The 26836-nt window shown below is 34.7% G+C and overlaps 1 protein-coding gene across 1 annotated transcript in view; it reads right to left on the bottom strand.

The window, feature by feature from the left end:
• Positions 1-26836, bottom strand: part of FSIP2 (fibrous sheath interacting protein 2) — a 123136-nt gene that overhangs the window by 83540 nt on the left and 12760 nt on the right. Inside the window, exons 8-13 of the mRNA XM_059055228.1 lie at positions 19301-19427; positions 16832-16921; positions 8597-8712; positions 7730-7775; positions 6420-6526; positions 4245-4305 (exon numbers count right to left, since the gene is read on the bottom strand). Of these exons, the coding sequence (XP_058911211.1) occupies positions 4245-4305; positions 6420-6526; positions 7730-7775; positions 8597-8712; positions 16832-16921; positions 19301-19427 (547 nt within the window). The remainder of the gene's footprint in view (positions 1-4244; positions 4306-6419; positions 6527-7729; positions 7776-8596; positions 8713-16831; positions 16922-19300; positions 19428-26836) is intronic.

Below are 26836 nucleotides of genomic sequence, written 5' to 3'. Positions count from 1 at the left end.
ATGGGATACAGCAAAAGCAGTTCTAAGAGGGAAGTTTATAGCAATACAATCATACCTTAAGAAACAGGAAACATCTCGAATAAACAACCTAACTTTACACCTAAAGCAATTAGAGAAAGAAGAACAAAAAAACCCCAGATTTAACAGAAGGATAGAAATCATAAAGATCAGATCAGAAATAAATGAAAAAGAAATGAAGGAAACGATAGCAAAGATCAATAAAACTAAAAGCTGGTTCTTTGAGAAGATAAATAAAATTGATAAACCATTAGCCAGACTCATCAGGAAAAAAAGGGAGAAGACTCAACTCAATAGAATTAGAAATGAAAAAGGAGATGTAACAACTGACACTGCAGAAATACAAAAGATTATTAGAGATTACTGCAAGCAACCATATGCCAATAAAATGGACAACCTGGAAGAAATGGACAAATTCGTAGAAATGCAAAAGCTGCTGAGACTGAAACAGGAAGAAATAGAAAATATGAACAGACCAATTACAAGCACTGAAATTGAAACTGTGATTAAAAATCTTCCAACAAACAAAAGCCCAAGACCAGATGGCTTCAAAGGCGAATTCTATCAAACATTTAGAGAAGAGCTAACACCTGTCCTTCTCAAACTCTTCCAAAAGATAGCAGAGGGAGGAACACTCTCCCAAACTCATTCTATGAGGCCACCATCACCCTGATACCAAAACCCGACAAAGACGTCACAAAGAAAGAAAACTACAGGCCAATATCACTGATGAACATAGATGCAAAAATCCTCAACAAAATACTATCAAACAGAATCCAACAGCACATTAAAAGGATCATACACCATGATCAAGTGGGGTTTATTCCAGGAATGCAAGGATTCTTCAATATGTGCAAATCAATCAACGTGATACACCATATCAACAAACTGAAGGAGAAAAACCATATGATCATCTCAATAGATGCAAAGAAAGCTTTTGACAAAATCCAACACCCATTTATGATAAAAACCCTGCAGAAAGTAGGCATAGAGGGAACTTTCCTCAACACAATAAAGGCCATATATGACAAACCCACAGCCAGCATCATTCTCAATGGTGAAAAACTGAAACCATTTCCACTAAGATCAGGAACAAGACAAGGTTGCCCACTCTCACCACTCTTATTCAACATAGTTTTGGAAGTTCTAGCCACAGCAATCAGAGAAAATAAAGAAGTAAAAGGAATCCAAATAGGAAAAGAAGAAGTAAAGCTGTCACTGTTTGCAGATGACATGATACTATACATAGAGAATCCTAAGGATGCTACCAGAAAACTACTAGAGCTAATCAATGAATTTGGTAAAGTAGCAGGATACAAAATTAATGCACAGAAATCTCTTGCATTCTTATACACTAACGATGAAAACATCTGAGAGTGAAATTAAGAAAACACTCCTATTTACCACTGCAACAAAAAGAATAAAATATCTAGGAATAAACCTACCTAAGGAGACAAAAGACTTGTATGCAGAAAACTATAAGACCCTGATGAAAGAAATTAAAGATGATACAAATAGGTGGAGAAATATACCATGTTCTTGCATTGGAAGAATCAACATTGTGAAAATGACTCTACTACCCAAAGCAATCTACAGATTCAATGCAATCCCTATCAAATTACCACTGGCATTTTTTACAGAACTAGAACAAAGAATTTCACAATTTGTATGGAAACACAAAAGACCCCGAATAGCCAAAGCAATCTTGAGAACGAAAAATGGAGCTGGAGGAATCAGGCTCCCTGACTTCAGACTATACTACAAGGCTACAGTAATCAAGACAGTATGGTACTGGCACAAAAACAGAAATATAGATCAATGGAACAGGATAGGAAGCCCAGAGATAAACCCACACACATATGGTCACCTTATCTTTGATAAAGGAGGGAAGGAGATACAGTGTAGAAAAGACAGCCTCTTCAATAAGTGGTGCTGGGAAAACTGGACAGCTACCTGTAAAAGTATGAAATTAGAACACTCCCGAACACCACACACAAAAATAAACTCAAAATGGGTTAAAGACCTAAATGTAAGGCCATACACTATCAAACTGTTAGAGGAAAACATAGGCAGAACGCTCTATGACATAAATCACAGCAAGATCCTTTTTGACCCATCTCCTAGAGAAATGGAAATAAAAACAAAAATAAACAAATGGGACCTAATGAAACTTAAAAGCTTTTGCACAGCAAAGGATACCATAAACAAGACCAAAAGACAACCCTCAGAATGGGAGAAAATATTTGCAAATGAAACAACTGACAAAGGATTAATATCCAAAATTTATAAGCAACTCATGCAGCTCAATAACAAAAAAACAAACAACCCAATCCAAAAATGGGCAGAAGAACTCAATAGACATTTCTCTAAAGAAGATATACAGATTGCCAACAAACACATGAAAGAATGCTCAACATCATTAATCATTAGAGAAATGCAAATGAAAACTACAATGAGATATCATCTCACACTGGTCAGATTGGCCATCATCAAAACCTCTAGAAACAATAAGTGTTGGAGAGTGTGTGGAGAAAAGGGAACCCTCTTGCACTGCTGGTGGGAATGTAAATTGATACAGCCACTTTGGAGAACAGTATGGAGGTTCCTTAAAAAACTACAAATAGAACTACCATACGACCCAGAAATCCCACTACTGGGTATACACCCTGAGAAAACCATAATTCAAAAAGAGTCATGTACCAAAATGTTCATTGCAGCTGTATTTACGATAGACAGGACATGGAAGCAACCTAAGTGTCCATCAACAGATGAATGGATAAAGATGTGGCACATATATACAATGGAATATTACTCAGCCATAAAAAGAAATGAAACTGAGTTATTTGTAATGAGGTGGATAGACCTGGAGTCTGTCATACAGAGTGAAGTAAGTCAGAAGGAGAAAAACAAATACTGTATGCTAACACATGTACATGGATTCTAAGAAAAAAAAAATGTCATGAAGAGATTAGTGATAGGACAGAAATAAAACACAGACCTACTAGAGCATGGACTTGAGGATATGGGGAGGGGGAAGGGTAAGGTGTGACGAAGTGAGAGAGTGGCAGGGATATATATACACTACCAAATGTAAATTAGATAGCTAGTGGGAAGGTGCCGCATAGCACAGGGAGATCACCTCTGTGCTTCGTGACCACCTAGAGGGGTGGGATAGGGAGGGTGGGAGGGAGGGTGACGCAAGAGGGAAGAGATATGGGAACATATGTATATGTATAACTGATTCACTTTGTTGTAAAGGAGAAACTAATACATTATTGTAAAACAGTTATACTCTAATTAAAAAAAAATAAAATTTCTAATGACATTAAAAGAAAAACAATATAAAGTATTATTTACCAAAATCAACAGCAAATATCCTAAATGGCAAAACACCAAAACTATTTCAAGTAAAACCCAGAATTTAACAGTCATATTGTTAACTACCATGCCACTTAATATTGGAAGTTCCAGTAACTATATTTAGACAGATTATTAAAATGAGTACAAACATTTGGGAATTTAAAAAATTCTCTCATGTAATTGTTTATTAAGAAAAAAACAAGAAATATTACAAAAGTATTAAAATTAACCGGAGATTTTGGTAAGGTAGTTGGATACAAGAGGAAAAACTTTAGTGTTTCTGTAGCATTAGGATTCTATTTATACATGAATGTGGGCATATATTTATAAAAGTGGCAAAAGTGATAAAATTATTTAGGAATAAACTTATGCACAAAACCAATATTTATCCTGAATCACATATTTATGTGTCATATATATGTATATAATAAAACAATATTCAAGACAACTTCTAAACAAATAGAAAGGCATTCAATACTGAAAGAAAGAGAACAATGAACATTAAAAAGTATCAATTTTCTCAAAATTAAAATAGAAAATTCCTTCTCATCTTTCACGTCTTAAGTTTGACCTATTCTGTAAAGGCTTCTCTGAGGACCCCAGGCAGACCTAGGCACTGTCTTCTCTATATTTCTTCTGATTTGTACACACTCCTACTTTCTTTATTGTACTTATCATATTGGGTTGTGGTTATTGGCATGATTATCTCCTGACTACACTGTAACAGCCCTGGGTAAGAACCATGGGTTTTCTTTGTTCAGTCTTTAGCACCATACCTGGCATGAATCAGGAGATCAATAAATATTAGTTGAAAGAATGAATTAATAGACTGCACCATTTACTCAATAGCTGTTGCTGATGTTTACCTGATTCACAGAAGTAACTTGGTCTCTTTGATCTTTCATTCCAATCAGCATTTATCTCCTCCTACATAATCCAAACAACAAAACAAACATTCTCAAAGGATTTTTTTTCCAGGATCTGAACATCAACTATTATTTATATATTTAAAATAGAGATTTAATATTCTGAAAACTCTTAAATGTCAGTTTTTTTAGAAATGTACACATTTTTGATGGTTATATTACATCTATTACTTACAGAATTCAAAAGTTCACAGATTTATTACAGTAAAAGGATACACTATAGGATAAATAAGGGGAAAGACATAGGAGGAGTATGGAAAAATCCATGCATAGTCTTCCTTATGTTCTCTCCCTCCTGTAAAAGGACACATTTGAACATGCTCTTTTCTCCAGCAATAAAAAATGCATCAACATTTCAGCCTGAGAAATCCATTAGAAACTCAGCACTGAAGGTTTTTATTGAAGGCTGGTCATGAAGACATCCTCTGTCTAGTGCATATATGAAATTCTAGCCCCCCTAAAGGAAATAAGATGTTCAGCAAAAATCACATTGTTTGCAGAATCTACGTACATGCACCCACCCATTCAGTTAGGAAAATTTCCATATCGGTTAGGGAATGTTAGAAAAGCCAAGTTCCCAAACACTAGCCATAGGCCAATCTTGTAAGCAGGCCTCTACAAAGACAGCAGTCCCAAGCCTGCTATGTTAACTCTTTTCTGTACAATATTATTTATTGTTAAATTATCTTTGGAGTGCACTGATTAGTAAGGAAGTTAATGGGACAAATGAATAGGTGTATTTTTAAACAAGGCTAAAAAAAGAATAAAAGACTAAGCAGAGCTGGAAGGCAGAGAGCAGATTCTCTAAATATATGAGGATTTGGCTCTCAGAGCAGAAAATCCAGTGCAATAGACTTCTTTTTTTCTTTTGGCTGCACCATGTGCTTTGTGGGATCTTAGCTCTTAAACCAGGGATCGAACTCAGGCCCCCAGCAGTGAAAGCGCCAAGTCCTAACCACTGGACTGCCAGGGAATTCCTGCAATAGACTTTTTTATTCCCAGATCTAAGAGCTGAACACAGGCCACCAGAAATACATTTTCTGACAGTGGTAGGCTTTGTACAACATGTTGGAAACAGGATGTGATACTTATCATAATAAAATTCTCATAGTATTTATCCTAATAAATTAGATATTTGTGGACATTTAGTATTCATTTTAGAGAAATATGGATGGCAAATTTAAAAATATATTACTCAAAAAAGGTCAATAATAAAATTTATAGACTGTTTTTAAAGAAGTTTTTCATTTTTTTGTTGTTTTGGTTTGGTTTTTAGTACACGACATAGTCTTTGACATCTGTTGGGCAATATGAGGACTTTAAATGTCAGAGTTGTTAAGAAATTTCTTTTTCATGCTTAATGTGGATATTAACATAGTAGAACACTGAAATGTAAAATACTTGTTTATAATAAAACTGTGCTACACAGAAGCATATTATAGTAAACATACTACATTTATGAGCTACGTATAATGTAGTCTGTCAATCATTATGCATTAGAGGACACAGAAGATGCCACTTTCTACCCTAATCAAATAGAATTCATTTGGAGAGAATTTAATATTTTTCCAGTTTACTGAAATCTCTTGCAAACCATGTTAACTTTTTAGCACAGTTGATACAGTTAACACTGTGTTACTAATGGAATGGAAGATGTGGTTTTGACTCCTATAATGGCAAGCTGGCAATGCACAGAGAAAAATATCTATATATCTATGTTATATTCAGAAGCTGCACCCTGAATTTTTGCTGGTAACTTTTCAACAGCAAGTAACTGTTCACTGGTCAAAAGGAAATGGGGAGAGACAGTATGTCTGTCTCTGAACAATCCATCAGTACTAGTCAAAGCCCAATCAGAGAAGCCTAATTTGATACTTCCTCTGAAGGCTGCACATATGTACTGTAAACAACATGTTGTAGCTTATATTTGGGAAGACTATCCTAGAGCTATTAAAATTTTATTATGGTATGATTAATTTCAGGGACTGAAGTTCTGTACTGTCATTTCATGAGTGAATTTTTTTTTTTTTTTCATGAGTGAATTTTTTATACCAATGATGATCATATGATTGTACTTCATTTATTGTTTGCATTTGGGGCAAAAGAAATATATACCTCATCCTTTGAAGGACCCACATAAGACTGTGAAGATCTGGGAAAATTTCTTGTAGCTGAATTCTGAGCTGAAATCATTGAATCTTGAGCTGAGACATGTATCTCTCCTGGAGAAAGACGAGATACTTTTACATATGAAAAGATAATATTGCTGGAACAAGGGTGAATGTTAATGAATAGAACTGATCCAATGTTCTCCCTGCTGAGCTGCCACAATCACTGGAATACACCAATCAGGGATTTACCTGAGTTAAGGAAGTATCTCTAAGAATAACATGACCTTTTCTGATGTTTAGTGTCTACAAATTTCCAGTGGTTCACCACTGCCCTCAGGAACAAGTCTGAGATTCTTAACATCTGATCCTAATTTATTTAATATTATGCCAGCTTAATCCCTATAACTAACCACAAACCACTGGCAGATTTAACTGTTTGCATTTCATTCAGTCTGTGACAGAAAACCATTCACAACTTGGATAGGGGAATAACCAAAACTGTGTTTTAGGAAGATTGCTTTACACCAAAATGTAGGGTGGATTAAAAAGAAGAAGAAGAGGTTAGAGGAAGGTTACTGAAATAGTCAAGGATGGAGGAAAGAAAGGCAGCAGTTGTGGGAATGCAAAAGAGAGGGAAAGAGGAATGAAGGAGGTAGATTAGACAGAGAGTGGCAACTTTGGGATACAAAATTCAAGAAAGAGGAAGAGTCAAAGATAAGTCAAGTTTTGTGCCTGGGTAAAAACAGAAGGATCAAGAAGTTAAAAAATTTGATTTTTGTATTGAATTTGAGGTGGTCATTGGCCACTGGATGGAGGTGTCCAGTATTTTCTATGTGTGTATATAGGTTTTGCATGAGAGTGTTTTTAGTGACTTCCGAAAATCTAACAACGTGCAGAAAAACTTAGTTATTGTATATTCCACTCAAGGGGAGATGGGAAATAGGATGTATTGTCTGTGGGGAATAGATGGCAGTGCAGTATGAGGACCTTCCTGGGGATATTTCTCTGTATTATAACCTACTAAACCATAGTATGTCAGTCCCTTACTCTACCTATCACTATAAACAGCTACAGCAGAGACTCTAACTTTTCCACACTTTGAAAATTTCAAAAGTCACACTTATCAAGCAATCATTCAAACATATAGGCTAATTATAACATCAAAATTCATAAAGTTTTATACCATGCTTTATTTTCCAAAATAACCATGGTTTTTATAATCCATGGTATAACAAGTAACTTGAGAAACCATATGGTGAAACCATAATTAGGTACTTAACAAACAACAATTATGAATGCTTTTTATTTTCTTACCTCTATTATCAAAAATACTTGATTTTTTATTTGTCTCTCCATCTTTCTATATGGTACAACATTAAAGATAAAAACATTCATTAGTAACTTCACTTCTGAAAGAGATTTTGCCTTCTACCAATCAACCAAATTAATACAGATTTTCTTCCCTTTTATCTTCTAACTCTCTCATGAAAATTGTCTCAGGGACAATACTTATTACCAACTTCCTAGGACACCTTCCACAGGGATCTCAAATTTCACTAGTACAAAATTGAGTTTAATATGCAGCCACGTACAAACTTTACCCTCTTCTAGTACTCCATATTTTGTTTAAAGACATGGTAATCTATTTAGTGGTTGGTTCTAAAATGTTTAGTCATTCAGTTTGTTTCAGGGAAATAAAATCCAACCTATTCTAATCCAGTCTAATGCTTTAAAAACACATTGCTTAGAATCAAAATAAAATTTATCATCACAGACTCTCTATTTACTGTAATAACATTTTTGTATATGTCTGTCCCATTAGACAATGAGTCCTCAAGGGGAAAGATTATGTCTTATTCTTCTTCGTATCCTATGTGACCAATTTATTCATTTTCCCTTCCTTCAGGAAAAAGTCACAGGGCTTTGGCCAACAGTAGATGCTCAATAAATATTAGATATTGCAATTGCTAAATGTTTGTTTGGATTAGTTTCTGCTAATGAGAGTGAGTTTAGCACAAAGGTAACTCAACACATCTAGGGAAAGGGATCAATTCTCAGGAATAGATCCTAATATCCCTAACCAATCCATAACATGCTAGAGAGGGAGATGGTTCACAGAAGTAAAAGTTAACTAGATAAATTAATAATCACCATATATAAGCTTGAGACATAATTTCATACCTTTTGTTCAATATCATTATCTTGTACATCTGGTTGACAAACAACAGAAGGTACTGATTTTTTTGCAACATTCTTTGAACTACTTAGAGACCGATGAATGGTGTTTACAAAGGGTCCTAAAAGTAAATGAACGAAACAGTATTTTTGTTGTTGTTGTTGTTGAAGCATGCTCGCCTCTCACTGTTGTGGCCTCTCCCGTTGCGGAGCACAGGCTCCGGATGTGCAGGCTCAGCAGCCATGGCTCACATACCGCTCTGCAGCATGTGGGATCCTCCCGGACCGGGGCACAAACCCGCGTCCCCTGCATCGGCAGGCGGACTCTCAACCACTGCACCACCAGGGAAGCCCAGAAACAGTATATTTTTTAAAAGAACTCACTGAAGTATGATTTAATGGTTTAATTACAATTGTTTGGTTTAATTATAATTTAATTATAACTTATTTAAATTGAATGGTTTCCTCAATTTAAAAATACATCTATAACTGTGAAGCCATCACTGCAACCAAAATAAAATTTCTAATACCCCTGAAAGTTTTCTCATCCACCTTTGTAATCCATTTATCTCTTTCTTTCCATCCTCAGACAACACTGCTCTGTACCTCTTACACAAGATTAATCTGAATTTTCTAGAATTTTATATGAATGGGATCATACAGTATGTGATATATAGTATCTTTTGCCTGGCTTCTTTTACTCAGTATTGTATGTTTTAATAATTTATTCCTTTTTAAAGAATTTCTGAGAAGTATTCTATTGTATGGATATGCTATCATTCTTTATCTATTCACCTGTTGTTTGGGTTGTTTCCAGTTTTGGCAACTTACAAATATTTATGAACTTACCTGCACAAGTTCTTGTGTGGGCATACTTTTTCATTTCTGTTGGGTAAATACCTAGTAGTAAAATGGCTGGGTCATATGGTAGGTATATGTCTAACTTTTAAGAAATGCCAAACTGTTTTCCCAAATGGTTGTACCATTTCATACCGGTAATTCAGCAGTGCATCAGAGTTTTAATTCTCCCACATCCTTGTCAACACTTAGTAAGCAGGAGAAAGGAAATAAGTAAAGATCAAAGTGAAAAAGAAATAGAAAAACAAGAGAGAAAATAAACTAACAATTGACTCCTTGAGAAGTTCAATAAAACCGATAAAGCCAGATTGATCAGGAAAAAGAGAAGACACAAATTTCCATCATCAGGGAAATCAGAGATAACAGCATAACAGTCTATAAGTAATACTAAAAATAAAAGATTATGAAAATGTATTACAATAAATTAAACTTATATGAAAGGGACAGATTTTCCTCAAAAACAATCAAATCTCACTCATGAATAAATAGAAAATATGAAGAATCTCATATCTATTAAAGAAATGGAATACATAGTTAGAAACATTTCTATAAGGAAAACTCCAGGCTCAAAAGACTTTACTTCTGAATTACACAAAATACCAAGGGAAGAATTTACACTAATTTTACACAAATTCATCCAGAAAATTGAAGAGGAGTAAACTCCTCTCCCAACTCATACTTTGAGACCAGAATCACTCAGATATAAAAATCATTACAAGACGTTACAAGAAAAGAAAAAAATCAATATCCTCCTATGAATAAAGATGCAAAATCTATAAATAAATTGAATATAACAATATACAATAAAAGATAATACATAATGAATAAGTGAGACTTATTCCAAGAATGCAGGGTTAGTTTATCATTCAAAAATAAGCCGAAGTAACTTACCACAGTAAGAGAAAAGAGGAGGAAATGTAGACAATTATCTCAAAGACGAAAGGAAAAACTTGATAAAATTCAACACCGATTCATGATGAAACTTTTAGTGAATGAGGAATATGAGGGTATGTCCTTCCTTTGATAAAAGCTATCTTCAAATCTCCAGAACTATATTCTAATTTATATTGATCACTTAGCCTTATATTTTAGAACAAGATCAGGATGTACACAATCACCATTTTGTTCAGCACTGTTCTGGAGGTCCTGGCCAGCAAGAAAAAGAAATGAAAGGTGAACCCAAATAAAATCCTAGGTGACTATGTTGTAGAAACTGGAGAGCTGAAAAGATACATACATGCCAATGTTCACAGCACTGCTATTTACAACAGTCAAGACATGGAAATAACCCAGGTGCCCATCAACAAATGACTGGCTTAAGAAGATGTAGTGTATCATGTATGTGTATACACACACATGGATTATTATGCAACCATAAAAAATAATGCAATATTGCTGTTTGCGGTAACATGGATGGACCTAGAGAATATTATGCTTAGTGCGTTAAGTCAGACACAGAAAGACAAATACTGTATGATATCACTTATATGTGGAATCTAAAAAATAATACAAATGAATCTATACAAAACAGAAATGGACTCACAGACTTAGAAAACAAATTTAATGATTACCAAAGGGGAGAGGGAATAAGGAAGGGACAAATTAGTATGGGATTAATGGATACAAACTATATTCATAAAATAGATAAGCAACAAGGATTTACTGTATAGCACAGGGAATTATACTCAATATCTTGTAATAACCTATAATGGAATATAATCTGCCAAAAAACCCCTGAATCATTATGCTGTACACCTGAAACTAATGCAATATTGTAAATCTACTATACTTTGATAAAAAAAAATAAAATTTCTATGGAAATGCAAAGGGCTTAGAACAACCAAGTCAACTTAGACGAACAACAAATGTTGGAGAACTCAAACTGCCAAATTTCAAGACTTATTATAAAGCAACAGTAATTAAGAGAATGCTATTGAATATACACACATAAGGACAAATATACCAATAAAAGAAAAGCATGTCCAGAAATAGGTCCAACGATATATGATTACTTCATCTTCTCAAAGATACCAATGAAACTCATTGGTGTTGAAACAACTGAATGTGTACAAGATAAGCTTGGATAGTCCAGTCTTCTCAGATAGCAAGGAAGCTAACAAAAATCACTAGGGTTGTGTCAAAAAGGACTCGAGAGTTATCTTGAAGGCACTCTCACTGGCGAGAGTTGTCACAATTTCAACATTAGTAAGCACAGTAATAGCAATTTTTAAGCGCATAAAATTTATATAAATCTGTGAATGCATAATGAAACAAAACAAAACTAATTGCTCACTGTTAGACGATGCTACTAAAACAATTCATTATTTGGAAAACTAATAAATGATGGTAAAATATTAAGCATCAGTCTGCTCTTCTCAAGTATCCTGTATTACAATGTAACCAAACAGTAGTTGGGGGAACGTTTCTTTTTATTAGAAATTTTCTAGCTGGTTTACTAAGAAGGGAAAATATTCCAATTTTGTAACCCATAATTAATTTGTGGATCAAGGCCTTGAACATAAATGGCTGCTAATATCACAAAGAGAAAGACAATGCAATATTATGTGTCTCCTGATGGAAAGATACACCATCATGTATGCATCAGTCTTGCTAAAGAAACTGAACCTGAAAGTGCATAGATTTAACTAATACTTTACAGGAAATACAGAAGAAATAACATATACCATATAGATGCAGTCAGCAAAAATTCAGTCACTGAGGAGCTCAACAAGACAAGCAACTCTATTTCTTCAACAAATAAACTAATTTTAAAGAAGAGGTGGGAGGGAGGGAGGGAAGGAGAGGAATATATGGAAGGAGAACCTATAGATTAAAAGACTCAAAAGACATACAAACTATCACAGTATGTGTCAATGTAGATTCAAAGTAATGTCAAAATATTATTGTGACATTTATGAGATTACTGGAAAGCTGAATTGTGATTAGATATTTGATTACATTAAGGAGTTATTATTTGTGCAATGTGATCATGGTATTGTGCTTATGCATTAAAAAAATAATCCTTATCTTTTAGGTACATATTGATATGCTGATGGATGAAATAATATGTGTGGGATGTGCTTTAAAACAATATGGCAGCAGGGAGAAGTTGAGGGCATAGACAAAACAAAACTGTCCATGAGTTGTTGAAGTTGAAAGATAGGCACATAAGGATTCTGTTGGGTTTTGCTTATGTTTGAAATGTTTAATAAGGCTAAAAAAAGTCATTAACAAAATTATGGAAATATGTGCCACAAATAGGACAAAAGATTAATGTCTTTGCCATATCAAAGAGAACTCATAGAAATGAACCTCAAATAAAAAGTAACAAAATATACAAACTATATGGAAAAATGTAAAATTTCATTATACTGAAATAAGAACTTCTGTACATCAAAAATAAAAAGAGAATAGAAACAAATTACAAATTGGAAGAAGGTATTGCTATACCATATATATGTATATAATAGAGTATGTGACCAAAAAAATCTTTCAAATCCGTAAAAGAAAGAAAAATAACCCGATAGGAAAATGGAGAAGAGATTTGAAAAAATAATTTCTCAGAAGAGGGAACATGACCCAGAAATCCCATATCGAGGCATATAACCCCTAGAGAATCACCTGTCCATGAATACCAGGAGATATATATGTATAGAATGTTTGGTGAAATGTTGTTCAAATAACAGATACTTCCACCAAAAGAAAAACATATTAAATTGTGGTATATTTACACAATGGGATATTCACACAATGGGATAGGATTAGTATTGAAAGGAAGTAAAATGTCAAATAATACATAGGTAAAACTTTTGAAATATAATGCTGAGTATAAAAAGCAAGTCACAAAACACTGTATACAGTGTCATATCAATTATATTAAAATATTTTAATAATGGTATCTTTGTCCATCAGAACCATGGAGAACAACAGTTTTAAAGTTTTTTGGGGAAAAAAAAGCCTGACAACTTATAATTCGATATCAAGGGTAAATAGTATCATTCAGGAATGAAGGTAAAATAAAAATACTCTCAGGTGAAGGAAAACTAAGATAATTCAGTGCCAGATATTTTGTTCTAAGAGAGATGCTAAGGGAAGTTCTAAAGACTGAAGGAAAATGATACCAGAAAGAAACGTGGGACCAGAAACATCAAGAATTAATGGGCAACCAAAATGTTAATTATTTGAGTAAATATGATAGGCTGTTCTTCCCTATTTAGTCATTTAAATGATGATTACTCTGAGTGGCTGTTTGGTATATGTAGATGTAATACATAAGATAATATAACAAAGGGGAGAGGAGTAAGGAGACATATATAGTGGTAAGGTTTCCATATTCTACATAAAGAAGTAGAATATCTAGTTAGGGTTGATTGTGATAAGCTAAGTAAGTACACTGTTACTTAGAACAACCACTAAAAAATCTGTACAAAGAGACATAGTAAAAACAATAGCCATGGACAATTGGAAATCAAACTTTAAAAATACCATGTACAACAGTACCAAAAATGAAGCACTTATGTATACATATAACACAACATATACAAGATTTCTGTGCTGAAAACTACAAAACACTTATGAAAGAAATCAAGGACGACCTAAACGTCCTTGATTGGAAGGACCCTGTAAAGATTTCTTTCCCCCTTAAATTGATCTATAGATTGATTTAATATACTTTATTCAAAAATCCTGGCATAATTTTTACAGTAAAGCTGAGTATAAAATTTATACTCAGGCAAATGAATTTAAATACCCATAAAAATTTTGAACAAAAATTAAGTTGCTGGAATTATACTACATTTTAATAACAAGCTACAGTAATCAAAGATAGTGCAATATGGGCAAAGGGGGAGACACACTGATCAATCAGAAACATAAACAGAAAATTAAAAGGCAAGTTACAGACTGAGAGAAAATATTTGCAAGTCACACACCTGAAAAATACTTATATTCAGAATATACAAATAACTCCCAAAACTCAACAGAGCAAAAAGCTTCAACAGATACTTCACCAGGCAGGATTTACAAAAGGCAAACAGCATATGAAAAGATATTCATCATCATTAGCCATCAGGCAAATACAAATGAAAACCACAATGAGATACCAGTACATCTATTAGAATGACTAAAAAAAAAACTACTGATAATACCAACAGTTACAAGGATGCATAGCATATAGGGAATGCAAAATGCTATAGCCACTCTAGAAAACAGTTGGGCAATTCTTTATAAAATTAAACGTATACAACAATTCCTTGTTCACAAAAAAGCTTAATGTATACTTCTGATCTTTCTATTCATAATCACCAAAATCTGGAAACAACCAAATTTATTTCAACTGATGTATGCATAAATAAACCTGGTGCATACAATGGACTACTACTCGGCAATTAAAAAGGAGTCAACTATTGACAAATGAAATAATTTGAAAGAATTTCAAAGGCATGCTGAAAGGAGCAATTATCAAAAGGTCAAATACCATATGATTCCATTTACATGGCATTTTACAAAGGAAAAAGAACTATAGTGATGGAGAACATATCAGTGGTTGCCTGGGCTTATTAGTGGGAGGCAAGATGGTGTGACAGCAAAAGGACACTTTTGGAATGTTGTAAATGTTCTCATGTGATTGTGGTAGAGGTCATACAAATTCATACGTGTGTTAAAATCATGCAATTATATAAAAAATTCCATTTTGCTTTAGGGTTATTTAAAAACCATAATAAATTACCTCAGGATCTTTTTATGAGAATGAAAAAATACAGAGACAAGATCAGAAGCAGGAACTATAGAGAATTCTGGCCTCTGAACTGTTTGGATAGTTGCCAATTATGAAATGTGGGGGCAAACTGCCCATAAGAGTGTAAAGGTTGTGACACTGTATGGAGTTCATACTCAGTTCAGTGATGAGATGGAAACTAAGGAGGTTTGATTATGGTGAATGGGAAAGAGGTGCACTTTTAATATATAATGAATTGTGATATCACTACTGTACATTTCTAAAATTCACACAAAACAAGAATGATTCACTTGCCAATCTCTTAGAGGGTAGAAATAGATCCTCTCCCCCCCCAGATATGTATTAATATAGTTTTAGATTTCATCTTTGTCTCCCAACTATGCTTAATTAAATTTATAGTTTTGATACCTGGACAACTGTCAGAGATAGACGGGTATCTTAGTGAAGCTGAAAATCATATTTTCCATCTATCATCCTTTCCCCCAATAACACTGAGATATTTTTGACATCAGTAAGACCAGTCTGGCCTGCATTCAACACTAGACTTTTAGAAGATCATTCTGCATGAGATAACTGCTTTAGAGACTGAGAATTTAGTTTTATTGTCTACATTTAGTAGATATGTGGCTGGTGTTGTCATAATTGTATATGCTGTAACTCTTTGATATTTTATTAAAAAAATCTTTGGACTTTAAAAATGGGACCAAAAAATTTTTGGACTTTAAAAATCTTTGGTCTTTAAAGCTTAGAGCTGAATTAAGTGAACCTCAGTAGTCCTGAGTGGAAGACAGCCTCAGTAAGGCAACCCTGTCTTATCCCCAGAGACTTTATGAGACTAATCAAATTACACACTCAGGGAAGAAAAGATTTTAAACTTTTTCTTTAGAATTTAATTGATAAAGACAAAGGGATTTAATTTTTATACTTTAATTTTTCCCTGGAAATGTAATATGGGAGAAGAATTCATATTGCTCAATTTCTAACAGTCTTATACTTTTGATAGTATATTATTTGGAGGATATTTATGCCGTTGCTTGGGTTCCTGGTCTAATCCAATGAGCTCTAATGGTCTAATCCAATGAGCTCTAATGGACAACATGAAGTAAAATAGAATGATATAAATAAAGAAAGTGATATTTCACTGGGGTCCACAGTGGGTTGAGTGCATGTACATAAACTTAATTTCTGACTCACTTCAGAGTTTTTTGCTTTTTTTAACATCTTTGTGGGAGTATAATTGCTTTACATTGTTGTGTTAGTTGCTGCTGTATAACAAAGTGAGTCAGCTATACGTATACATATATCCCCATATCCCCTGCCTCTTGCATTGCAGAGTTTTTAAAAATCATTTTGAGCAATATAAAAATTATCTTGCAATTTGTTACATTCATGTATTTTTCATTCAGCAGCAATAAGACCATTTAACTTGTCTAAAATGATGATAAGTTCAGAACACTAAATCTGTAACTTGAGATGAAATTCTGAAAGCAATAGAGGTTATATCATTGTTTGTAAGCATCACTCTAAATCTGTCATTTGACAACAAAGAACAGAGGAATTATCTGAATTTAAGCAAAAAAAGGCCATCCAAATTCAGTCTTTCCCCAAAATACTATTTAATATTTCTTATCACAATATTAAATTACCATTTGCTCCTTTATTTGCTTTCTGGTCACCAACAGGATAAACTATCTTTATGTCATCATTACTCTTCTTTTTCTTCTTTGGAGAATAAGCTTAAAGAAATGCAACAAAACATTTATTTTTAATAATGATGATGACAGAATTACCCATAACAGGCTCTCTTTTCATGCCCAATAGGAAGTGAGCCTATATGCTAATTTCTATTTAGGATTGTGGGGAGGTATTGGAGAAGATGGAGGAATGAGAAAAACGATTACTCTTCAAATGTTATCCCTTCAAGTTAAAAGACAGGACAGAATTTTCCTCTGACAGAGAGAAAAGCTATACCTGGCTCAACTGTAACACGCCATTTTGTCTTTGTAGAGATGGATACCAATACAGCTACTGGCTGGAGACCCACCAGCCCACAGTGACAACTGCAACTCTTGAATGTACCTCACAGCCTAGCATAAGCAACCATATACATATTCCTCTTTTGCGATAAAGGAAATTATAGTTCCCGTTTCTAACCATTTAGGAGGGCAAAGGATCCTCACAGCATGTGCACTCAATGGGTTTTCATTAAGGCTGTCAAATGTGAGAGTGATCTGTCTTCTCATTGGAGCAGGTTCACCCAATATTCCTGTCCTCTCTTATTCTCTCTGTCCCTCTGGAAGCTGTCTACTTGGTGGAAGATGACAACATTTCTACAGAGGAATAATTCAATTTCATTTGTCACCTTGATAAAATAAATTAATTTATATCCTATTTCTTCAAAAAAAGGGATTTGAGGCAACAAGTGTTTAAAAATGTCTTCTTGAAACTCTTTTCCTATTAAATGAGAAAGTTAACAGTTGTTGATGCAGGAATGTATATAGTTTCTAAAGTGATTTCTTTTTTGAAGGATGAAATTGCTATCATTATCTCAATGAGCGGAATAGACTGAATTAGTCCATTCAGTAAGCATGCATATGTACAAACACATACAAAGGTATATATATATATACATATAATACTAGGTGCTCTGTGCAACAGAAAGGTGGGAGTTACAATATAATAGGTAATTAAGACAGTGGGAAGTATGGAATACATGTATTAAGAATACAAAGTACTGTAAATGATTCGAAGGACAGGTATCTTCCAATTACAGTTAACAAGAAAGACTTTTTGTAGTGTCACTTACAGTGGAGCTTAAAGAATTGTAGGAGTTAAAGAGATGGACAGTGAGCATGTCATTCCAGGCTAGAAACTTGGATAAAGAGAGGCACAGAAGTATAAAAGTTCACTTGTGTTTTAGGAATGGTCAGCAGTCTCATTTGACTAGACAATGAAATTAATTGAACAATTACTATGGGCTAGAATTCGTGGGCTCTTTATGGGATTTCGGAGTATTTTCTTCTCAGATGATGCAACTGTGATTCAAAGAGGTTAAATAATTTGTCCAATCTGTTTACATGGCTAGACAATGGTAAAGCAGGACTTCGACTGCAGCAGTTTGGCTCTAGAGCCTAAGCATATCACCCCTAGATCATATCTGCCTTCTTCAAGGAGGTAATGTGAAATAAAGTTAGGTTTGGGTTTGACCCTAGATGGTGATGAATGGTTGTCTAAGTCTGAGCTTCATTTAAGAGGTAATGGGGATCTTTAAGTTTTGAGGCCAGGAGAGAAAACTAGCAGAACAGAGTTTTATGTGTAATTATATAGCAGTGTAAAAAATGGATCTGAGGTAGGTAAAAATAAGAGCCAATGGAGACTAGTTAGTAATATACTTAAGTGACAAAGGGAGGCTCTCACATAGAAACAGGATTGATGGGACAGAGATAGGATTGATGGGATGCTATGATGATAACTCATGGAAGATTATTATCTTCTTTCCTGATACATTTAGTCACAGATAATTAAAACAAGTCTACATTTTTGTATTCTGGCCATGAAATTTTAATATCATTAATTAATTTAATAAATCCTACTATAGCCTTAAAATGTTAAAAATAAAAGGAAGCTGGTAGATATTGGACAGAACAAAGTAATGACTTGATGCACTTCCTTTAAACTTTCATTTCTTCCTTTTTCCTTTCTTTGTTCCTTTCTATCTTTCTCTACCTCCTCCTTTCCTTCTTCCCTGTGTTCTTTTCTGGTACTGTCTATTCTTTATGGCTGGCGAAATAGTAGAACACCATGTTGCTATGTGATAGCAATTATCTTTCAAATTTTTCAGGTTTTAGTAGCAAAAAATACATTAAGTATAGGGAAGTTGGTTAGAACTGCAATATAGGCAAGCCTGTCTGCTGAACCACTTGATAAGGTTATTTTAATTTTTACATGTATGTCTACTTTTCAACTTGAACTATTGATAGGGAAATGCCTAGAACCCTTCCCTAGCACAAAGCAGGTAGCAAGCATGAGCAAACAGAGTTTTGTAAAAGGATCTTTTACATCAATACACAGACAAGCAGTTTCTACATAGCTACATCAGCCCTTAATGTTCTCACATTCATAATGTGGTCCATCTTGTTCTCTGTAATCAATTGTATTTTTCCTCATATCTTCTCTTTTAATGCCATTTTCTTGCATTTTTTGTAAATGATAAGCCATTTTTTTCTCTAGAAGGGCTTGTTTCTAAAATATTAAAGAAGTATATTGGTTAACATCAACTTGCTGTTTAGAAATACAAATAAATATTTAAAATGTGATAGTATGTTGGAAATGAGCAAGCCTTGTGACTTGTAACGTTATTCTGAGTACAAATTTGGGAGGGTAGTAAGGGGTAAATTTCCACACGTGGTCAAACATGAAGAATATATTTAACCCTTAGATGCAATTTATCTTACTGCACACCTTCAGGGTGTCTAGTTTCAGATCAGATAGCATCTCAATGCATTGCTCTGCTGGTGAGTTTAGGCCATTTCAAATCATCTTCAGCTGGAGGATTCCTTAACCAAGAGTCACTCAGGCCTAACATAGGTAAACATAATATCATACATGAAATTTGACTTCTCTCTGTAAATCTCTGGACTAATATCGACACTGGATGTGCCAGAAAAGAGATAGCTGCACAGAGGAAAACACCCAGAAATCCTCAGAGAATTTCCTAAAGTAGTCAGCAATGGAATGGATCACTATGTGTATGTGAGGAAAGCAGGACTCCCCAAAGACAGGATCATCCCAAAGGATTCAAGAAAACAGTACTTGGCACCTACCTATGATGCCTATTCTCACCAGCCACCCCAGAAAAATTTTGTAAGTCATAAGGCACTGGGTAGAGTACTAAAATGTTGCCTCAGTAGTGGGGAATAACTAGTCCCAGATTAAACATGGCTCTGGCCCCATCTAACAACTATTAAAAAGCAAGACCTATAAAAATCAAACCATTTCCAAATAAACTACCTATCTACATTCAAGAAAAAAAGCTAAGGAATATTTATAAAAAGCTGAAAATATTCAGCACATACAATATAAAACTCATGATATCTGGCATCTAATCAAAGAATACCAAGCATATAAAGAAGCACAGAAATATGACCCATAAAGTGAGTAATCAATAAAAAATGATCCAGAAATGATACAGATGTTAGAATTAAAGATAATATTAAAATAGATAAACTAAAAATAGAGTTATCATGTGATGCTACAATACTACTTCTGGGCATATATCCGGAGAAAACTCTAATTTGAAAAGACACATGCACCCCAATGTTCACTGCAGCACTATTTACAACAGTCAGGACATGGAAGCAACCTAAATGTCCATCAACATAGGAATGGATAAAGCAGATATGGTGTATATATATGTGTGTGTGTGTGTGTGTGTGTGTGTGTGTGTGTGTGTGTGTGTGTGTGTGTGTATACAATGGAATATTACTCAGCTATAAAAAAGAATTACATAATGCCATTTGCAGCAACATGGATGGACCTAGAGATCATCACATAAGTGAAGTAAGTCAGAGAAAGACAAATATCATATATCACTTATATGTGGAATCTAAAAAAATGATACAAATGGACTTATTTACAAAGCAGCAATAGACTCAACAGACATAGAAAACAAACTTATGGTTACCAAAGGGGATAGCAGGGAGTGGGTGGAGAGATAAATTAGGAGTTTGGGATTAACATATACACACTACTATATATAAAATAGGTAAACAACAAGGACCTTTTGTATAGCACAGGGAACTATATGCAGTATCTTGTAATAACTATAATGGAAAAGAATAAGAAAAAGCATCTATCTATATATACATATATATGTACAACTGAATCACTGTTGCACACTTAAACCTAACATGACTTGTAAATTACCTATACTTGAATTATTAAAAAACAGAAAACATAACTACATTCTACATATTTACAAGGTAAATAAGAGACACAGAAGATATAAAAAGGGCCCAAATCAATTTTTTTTAATGTGTGAGATGAGTAATGCAATGGATACATTAATGGCAGAGTAGATATTTCAGGGAAAGAGATTAATTAATACATGTTCAGAAAAAGAAACCATCTAAAAAGAAACACAGAAAAAAAAATTACAAAATGAGAGGCTGTGGCCAAGATGGCAGAGTAGGAAGACCCTGAGCTCACCTCCTTCCATGGGCACACTGAAATTAAAACTATCTGCAGAGCAACTGTGAGAATGACATGAAGACTGGCAGAAAAGATTTTCCACAACTATAGATATAAAGAAGTAACCACAATGAAATGGGTAGGAGATGAAGAGATGAGGTATAGTCAAGAGCCATACCTTGGGGTAGGTGACCCACAAGAGGATAATCACAATTGCAGACGTTCTTCCCAAGGAGAAAGAGGTCCAAGCTCAACATCAGGCTCCCCAGCCAGGGGGTCCTGCACCAAGAAGACGAACCTCAAGAACATCTGGCTTTGAAGGTCAGCAGGGCTTGTGCATGGGAGAACCAGAGGGCTGCAGGAAATAGTGACTCTGTTCTTAAACAGCACATGTAAATCTCACATGTTCTAAGTCCCAGCACAGAGGCAGTAAGTTGAAAGAAGCCTGGGTCAGACCAATTTGTTCATCTTGGAGAGACTTCTGGAGAGATAGGAGGCAGCTGGCATTCCCTCTAGGGATAGAGATGCTGGTGGTAGCCATTTTGGGAGGCTTGTTCTACTATGAAGACACCAGTGCTGGCAAGTGCCATTTTGGAATCCTCCCTCTAGCTTATTAGCACTGGGGGATGATCTTCTCACCAGGGAGCTGGTACCAGTCCTGGGATCCAACTGGGCCATACAACAAGCCTCACTGTGACCCACCATCTCCCAACAGGTGACTAGTTCCTAACCCAGCCACCACAGGCTCCATAGCCAGCCTCATTAGGACATGCCTTGCCCACCAGTTGGCTGGCATGAGACATAGGACCCCCTGGGTTTGTAACCAGCTGCACCAGGACCCAGCTATATCCACCAGTGGGCAGGCAGCCATCACATGAGGCAAGGCCTGGCAGCCAACCAGACCAGGGACCAGCCATGCCTACCAGCGCACCAAAGTAGTCAGCCCTGCAACTGCAGAAGCAACAGAAAGGCCCATGCAGCACCCAAAGGGGACACCCCTAGAGCATAGAGCTCTCATGACCAGAGGGGAGTGTGCTGCTGGGAGTCACAGGATGGCACCTACATAAGGACACTTCTTCAAGATTGGGAAATGTAACCAATCTACCTAATACACAGAAATAAACACAAAGAATTAGGCAAAATGAGGAGAGACAGCAATATGTTCCAAACAAAAACAAAACTTCAGAAAAAGAACTAAATAAAGTGGAGATAAACAATCTACCTGATAAAATTGAGTTCAAGGTAATGGTCATAAACACGCTCAAGGAACCCAGAAGATGGATGAATCAGTGAGAAGTTCAACAAGAGTTAGAAAACATAAAGAAGAATCAAACAGAACTGAATAATACAATAACTAAAATAAAAAATACACTAGAAGGAATCAACAGATTAGCTGATACAGAGGAACAGATTGGTGAACCAGAAGACAGAGTAGTTGGAATCACCCAAGCTGAACAGAAAAAAGAAAAAAAAGAGTTAAACAAAATAAGGAGAGTTTAAGACATCTCTGGACATTAACCACACTATCATTTGCATTACAGGGGTCCCAGAAGGAGAAGAGAGAGGGAAAGGGACAGAGAACTTATTTGAAGAAATAGATGAAAACTTATCTAACCTGGGAGAGAAAACAGACATTCAGGTCCAGGAAGCACAAAGAAACCCAATCAAGATCAACCTAAAGAGGTCCACACCAAGACACATTATAATTAAATTGGCAAAAATTAAAGAAAGAATCATAAAAGCAGCAGGAGAAAAGCAACTAGTTATGTACAAGGTGACTCACATAAGACTCTGAGCTAACTTTTCAGCCGAAATTTTGCAGACCAGAAAAGGGTGGCACAATATATTCAAAGTGTGAAAGGGAAAACTATAACCAAGAATACCTGGCAAGGCTATCATTCACATTTGAAGGACAGCTCATAAGTTTTGTAGATAAGCAAAAGCTAAGAGTTTAGCACTACTAAACTGGCTTTACAAGAAATGTGAAAGGGACTTCTCTAAGCAGAAAATAGCACAACTAGGAATATGAAAAACACAAAGGGAAAAATCTCATTGGTATAGGCAAGCATACAATAAAGGCAGTGGATCAACCACTTATAAAGTTAGTAGGAAAGTTAAAAAACAATAGTAGTAAAATCATCTATATCCACTATAAGTAGTTAAGGGATACATAAAATAAAAAGATGTAAAATATAATATATCAAAACATTAAAAGTAGAGGGGAGAATAAAAATGTAGGATTGCTAGAATGCATTTGAATCTAAGAGATAATCAACTAAAATAATCATATATATATGGGTTTTTACACATGAACCTCCCAGTAACCACAAACCAAAAATGTATAATAAAACACAAAAAAAGAGAAACAAATCCAAGCATAATATTAAAGATACTCATCAAGTCACAATGGAAGAGAGCAAAAGATTAAAGGAATGTAAAAGAACTACAAAACAACCACAAATCAATGAACAAAATGTCATTAAGTACATTCATAACAATAACTGCTTTAAATGTAAATGGACTAAATGTTCCAAACAAATGACAGAGTTGCTGAATGAACACAAAAACAAGACCCATATATATGCTGCTTACAAGTGACTCACTTCAGATCTAAAGACACACAAACTGAAAGTTAAGGGGATGAAAAAAGTACTCCATACAAAATCTGGGGTAGCAGTACTTTTATCAGACAAAATAGACTTTAAAACAAAGACTGTGACAAGAAACAAGGAAGGATATACATAATGATAAAAGGACTGATCCAGGAAGATATAACAATTATAAATAGCTATGTATCCAACATAGGAGCACCTAAATACACGAAGTAAATACTAACAAACATAAAGGGAGAAATTGACAGTAACACAATAATAGTAGGGGACAATAACAATCCACTTACATCAATAGATAGATCATCCAGACAGAAAATCAATAAGGAAACACTAGCCTTAAATAACACATTAGACCCAATGGATTTTATATACACATATAACATCCCATCGAAAAGCAGAATACACATTCTTTTCAAGTACATGTGGGACATTCTCCAGCATAGATCAATCACATGTTAGGTCACAAAACAAGTCTAAATAAGTTTAAGAAGATTGAAATCATATCAAGCATCTTTTCTGACCACAATGAAATCACCACAAGAAAAAAATCTGCAAAAACCACAAATATGTAGAGGCTAGACAACATGCTACTAACCAACCAATGGGTCACTGAAGAAATCAAACTAAACATACCTGGAAACAAAAGAAAATAGAAACACAATGATCCAAAAATCTATGGGACACAGCAAAAGCAGTTCTAAGTAGGAAGTTTATAGCAATACAAGCTTACCTCAAGAAACAAGAAAATTCTCAAATAAAGAACCTAACCCACACGTAACAGGATTAGAAAGAGAAGAACATACAAAAAAAAGTCAGTAGAAGGAAAGAAGTCATAATTAACAGAGCAGAATAAATGGAATAAAGACTAAAAAAAAAAGGTGGAAAAGATCAATGAAACTAAGAGCTGGTTCTATGAAAAGATAAACAGAGTTGATAAACCTTTAGCCAGACTAATCAAGAAAGAGAGGTCCCAAATAAATAAATCAGAAATGAAAAAGAAGTTACAACCAACACCACAGAAATACAAAGGATAAGAGATTATTATGAACAATTATAAGCCAATAAAATATACAACCTAGAAGAAATATACATTCCCAGAAATGTACAATCTCCCAAGACTGAACTGGGAGGAAAATATGAACAAACCAATTACTAGTAACGAAGTTTAACCAGCAGGACCTGAGGGCTTCACTGGTGAATTCTACCAATATTTAAAGAAGAGTTAACACCTATTCTTCTCAAACTATTCCAAAATATCAAAGAGGAAGGAAGGAAGGGTCTTCTAAACTCATTCTGGGAGACCAGCATCACCCTGATACTGAAACAAGACAAAGACACCACAAAAAAGGGATATTACAGGCCATTATCATTGGTGAACCTAAGATGTAAAAATCCTCAACAAAATATTAGAAGTCAGAACTTGACAATACATTATAAGGATCACACACCACAATCAAGTGGGATTTATCCCAGGGATATAAGAATGGTTCAATATCTGCAAATCAATCTATGTGATACACCACATTAACAGTCTGAAGAAAAATCATATGATTTTCTCCATAGATGCAGAAAAAAGTTTTGACAAAATTCAACATCCAGTTATGATTAAAAAAAACCCTCCACAAAGTGGGTACAGAGGAAGCATACCTCAACATAATAAAGACCGTTTGTGGCAAACCTACAGTCAATATCACACTCAAATGGTGAAAGACTGAAAGCATTTCCTCTAAGATCAGGAATAAGACAAGGATGCCCCATCTCACCACTTTTCTTGAATATAGTATTGGAAGTCCTAGCCATGGCAATCAGACAAGAAAAGTAATAAAATGCATCCAAATTGGAAAGGAAGATGTAAAACTGTCTGTTTGCAGATGGCATGATACTATATATAGAAAATCCTAGAGATGCCCCCCAAAGTTATTATAACTAGTAAATAATTCAGTAAAGTTGCAGGATACAAAATATACAGAAATCTGTCCTGTTTCTACACACTAACAATGAGTTATCAGAAAGAGAAATTATGAATCACGTTTACAGTTGCATCAAAAAGAATACAATACCTAGGAATAACTCTGACAAACGAGGTAACAGACTTATACTTGAAAACTATAAGACATTAATGAAATAAACTGAAGACAAATGGGAAGATATACTGTGCTCATGAATTGGAAGAATTAATACTGTTAAAATGACCATATTACTCAAGGCAATATACAGATTCAATGTAATCCCTAACCCTAACCAATGGCATTTTTTAGAACTAGAACAAATAATTCTAAAATTGGTATGAAAACACAGAAGACCCTGAAGAACCAAAACAATCTTGAGAAAGATGACCAAAATCATGGTCCCTGATTTCAAAGTATACTACAGAGCTACAGTTCAAAGTAGTATGGAGCTGGCACCAAAGCAGACACATATATCACTGGAACAGAAGAGAGCCCAGAAATAAACCCAACACTTATATAGTTAATTAATCTACAATAAAGGAGGCATGAATATACAACAGAGAAAAGACATCTTCAATAAATGGTGCTGGGAAAACTGGACAGCTACAGGGAAAGGATCAAACTGATTTACTTTCTCATGCCATATACAAAAACAGATTCAAAATTGGATTAAAGCCTTAAATGTAAGACCCCAAACCAATAAACTCCTAGGGGAAAACAGGCAGTATGCTCTTTGACATTGATGTTAGCATTATTATTATTACTTTGATCTGTCTCCTCAGGCAAGAAAAACAAAAGCAAAAATAAACAAATGGGACTCCAACAAACTAAAACGTTTTCAGACACGTAGACTATTGGCAAAACAAAAGGCAGCTTACCGAATGGGAGAAGATATTTGCAA

Source organism: Kogia breviceps, chromosome 2 (genome assembly GCF_026419965.1).
Source record: "Kogia breviceps isolate mKogBre1 chromosome 2, mKogBre1 haplotype 1, whole genome shotgun sequence".
NCBI lineage: Eukaryota > Metazoa > Chordata > Mammalia > Artiodactyla > Physeteridae > Kogia > Kogia breviceps.
The sequence above is the reverse complement of the archived record's forward strand: the minus strand, read 5'-3'. Positions and strand labels throughout refer to the sequence as shown.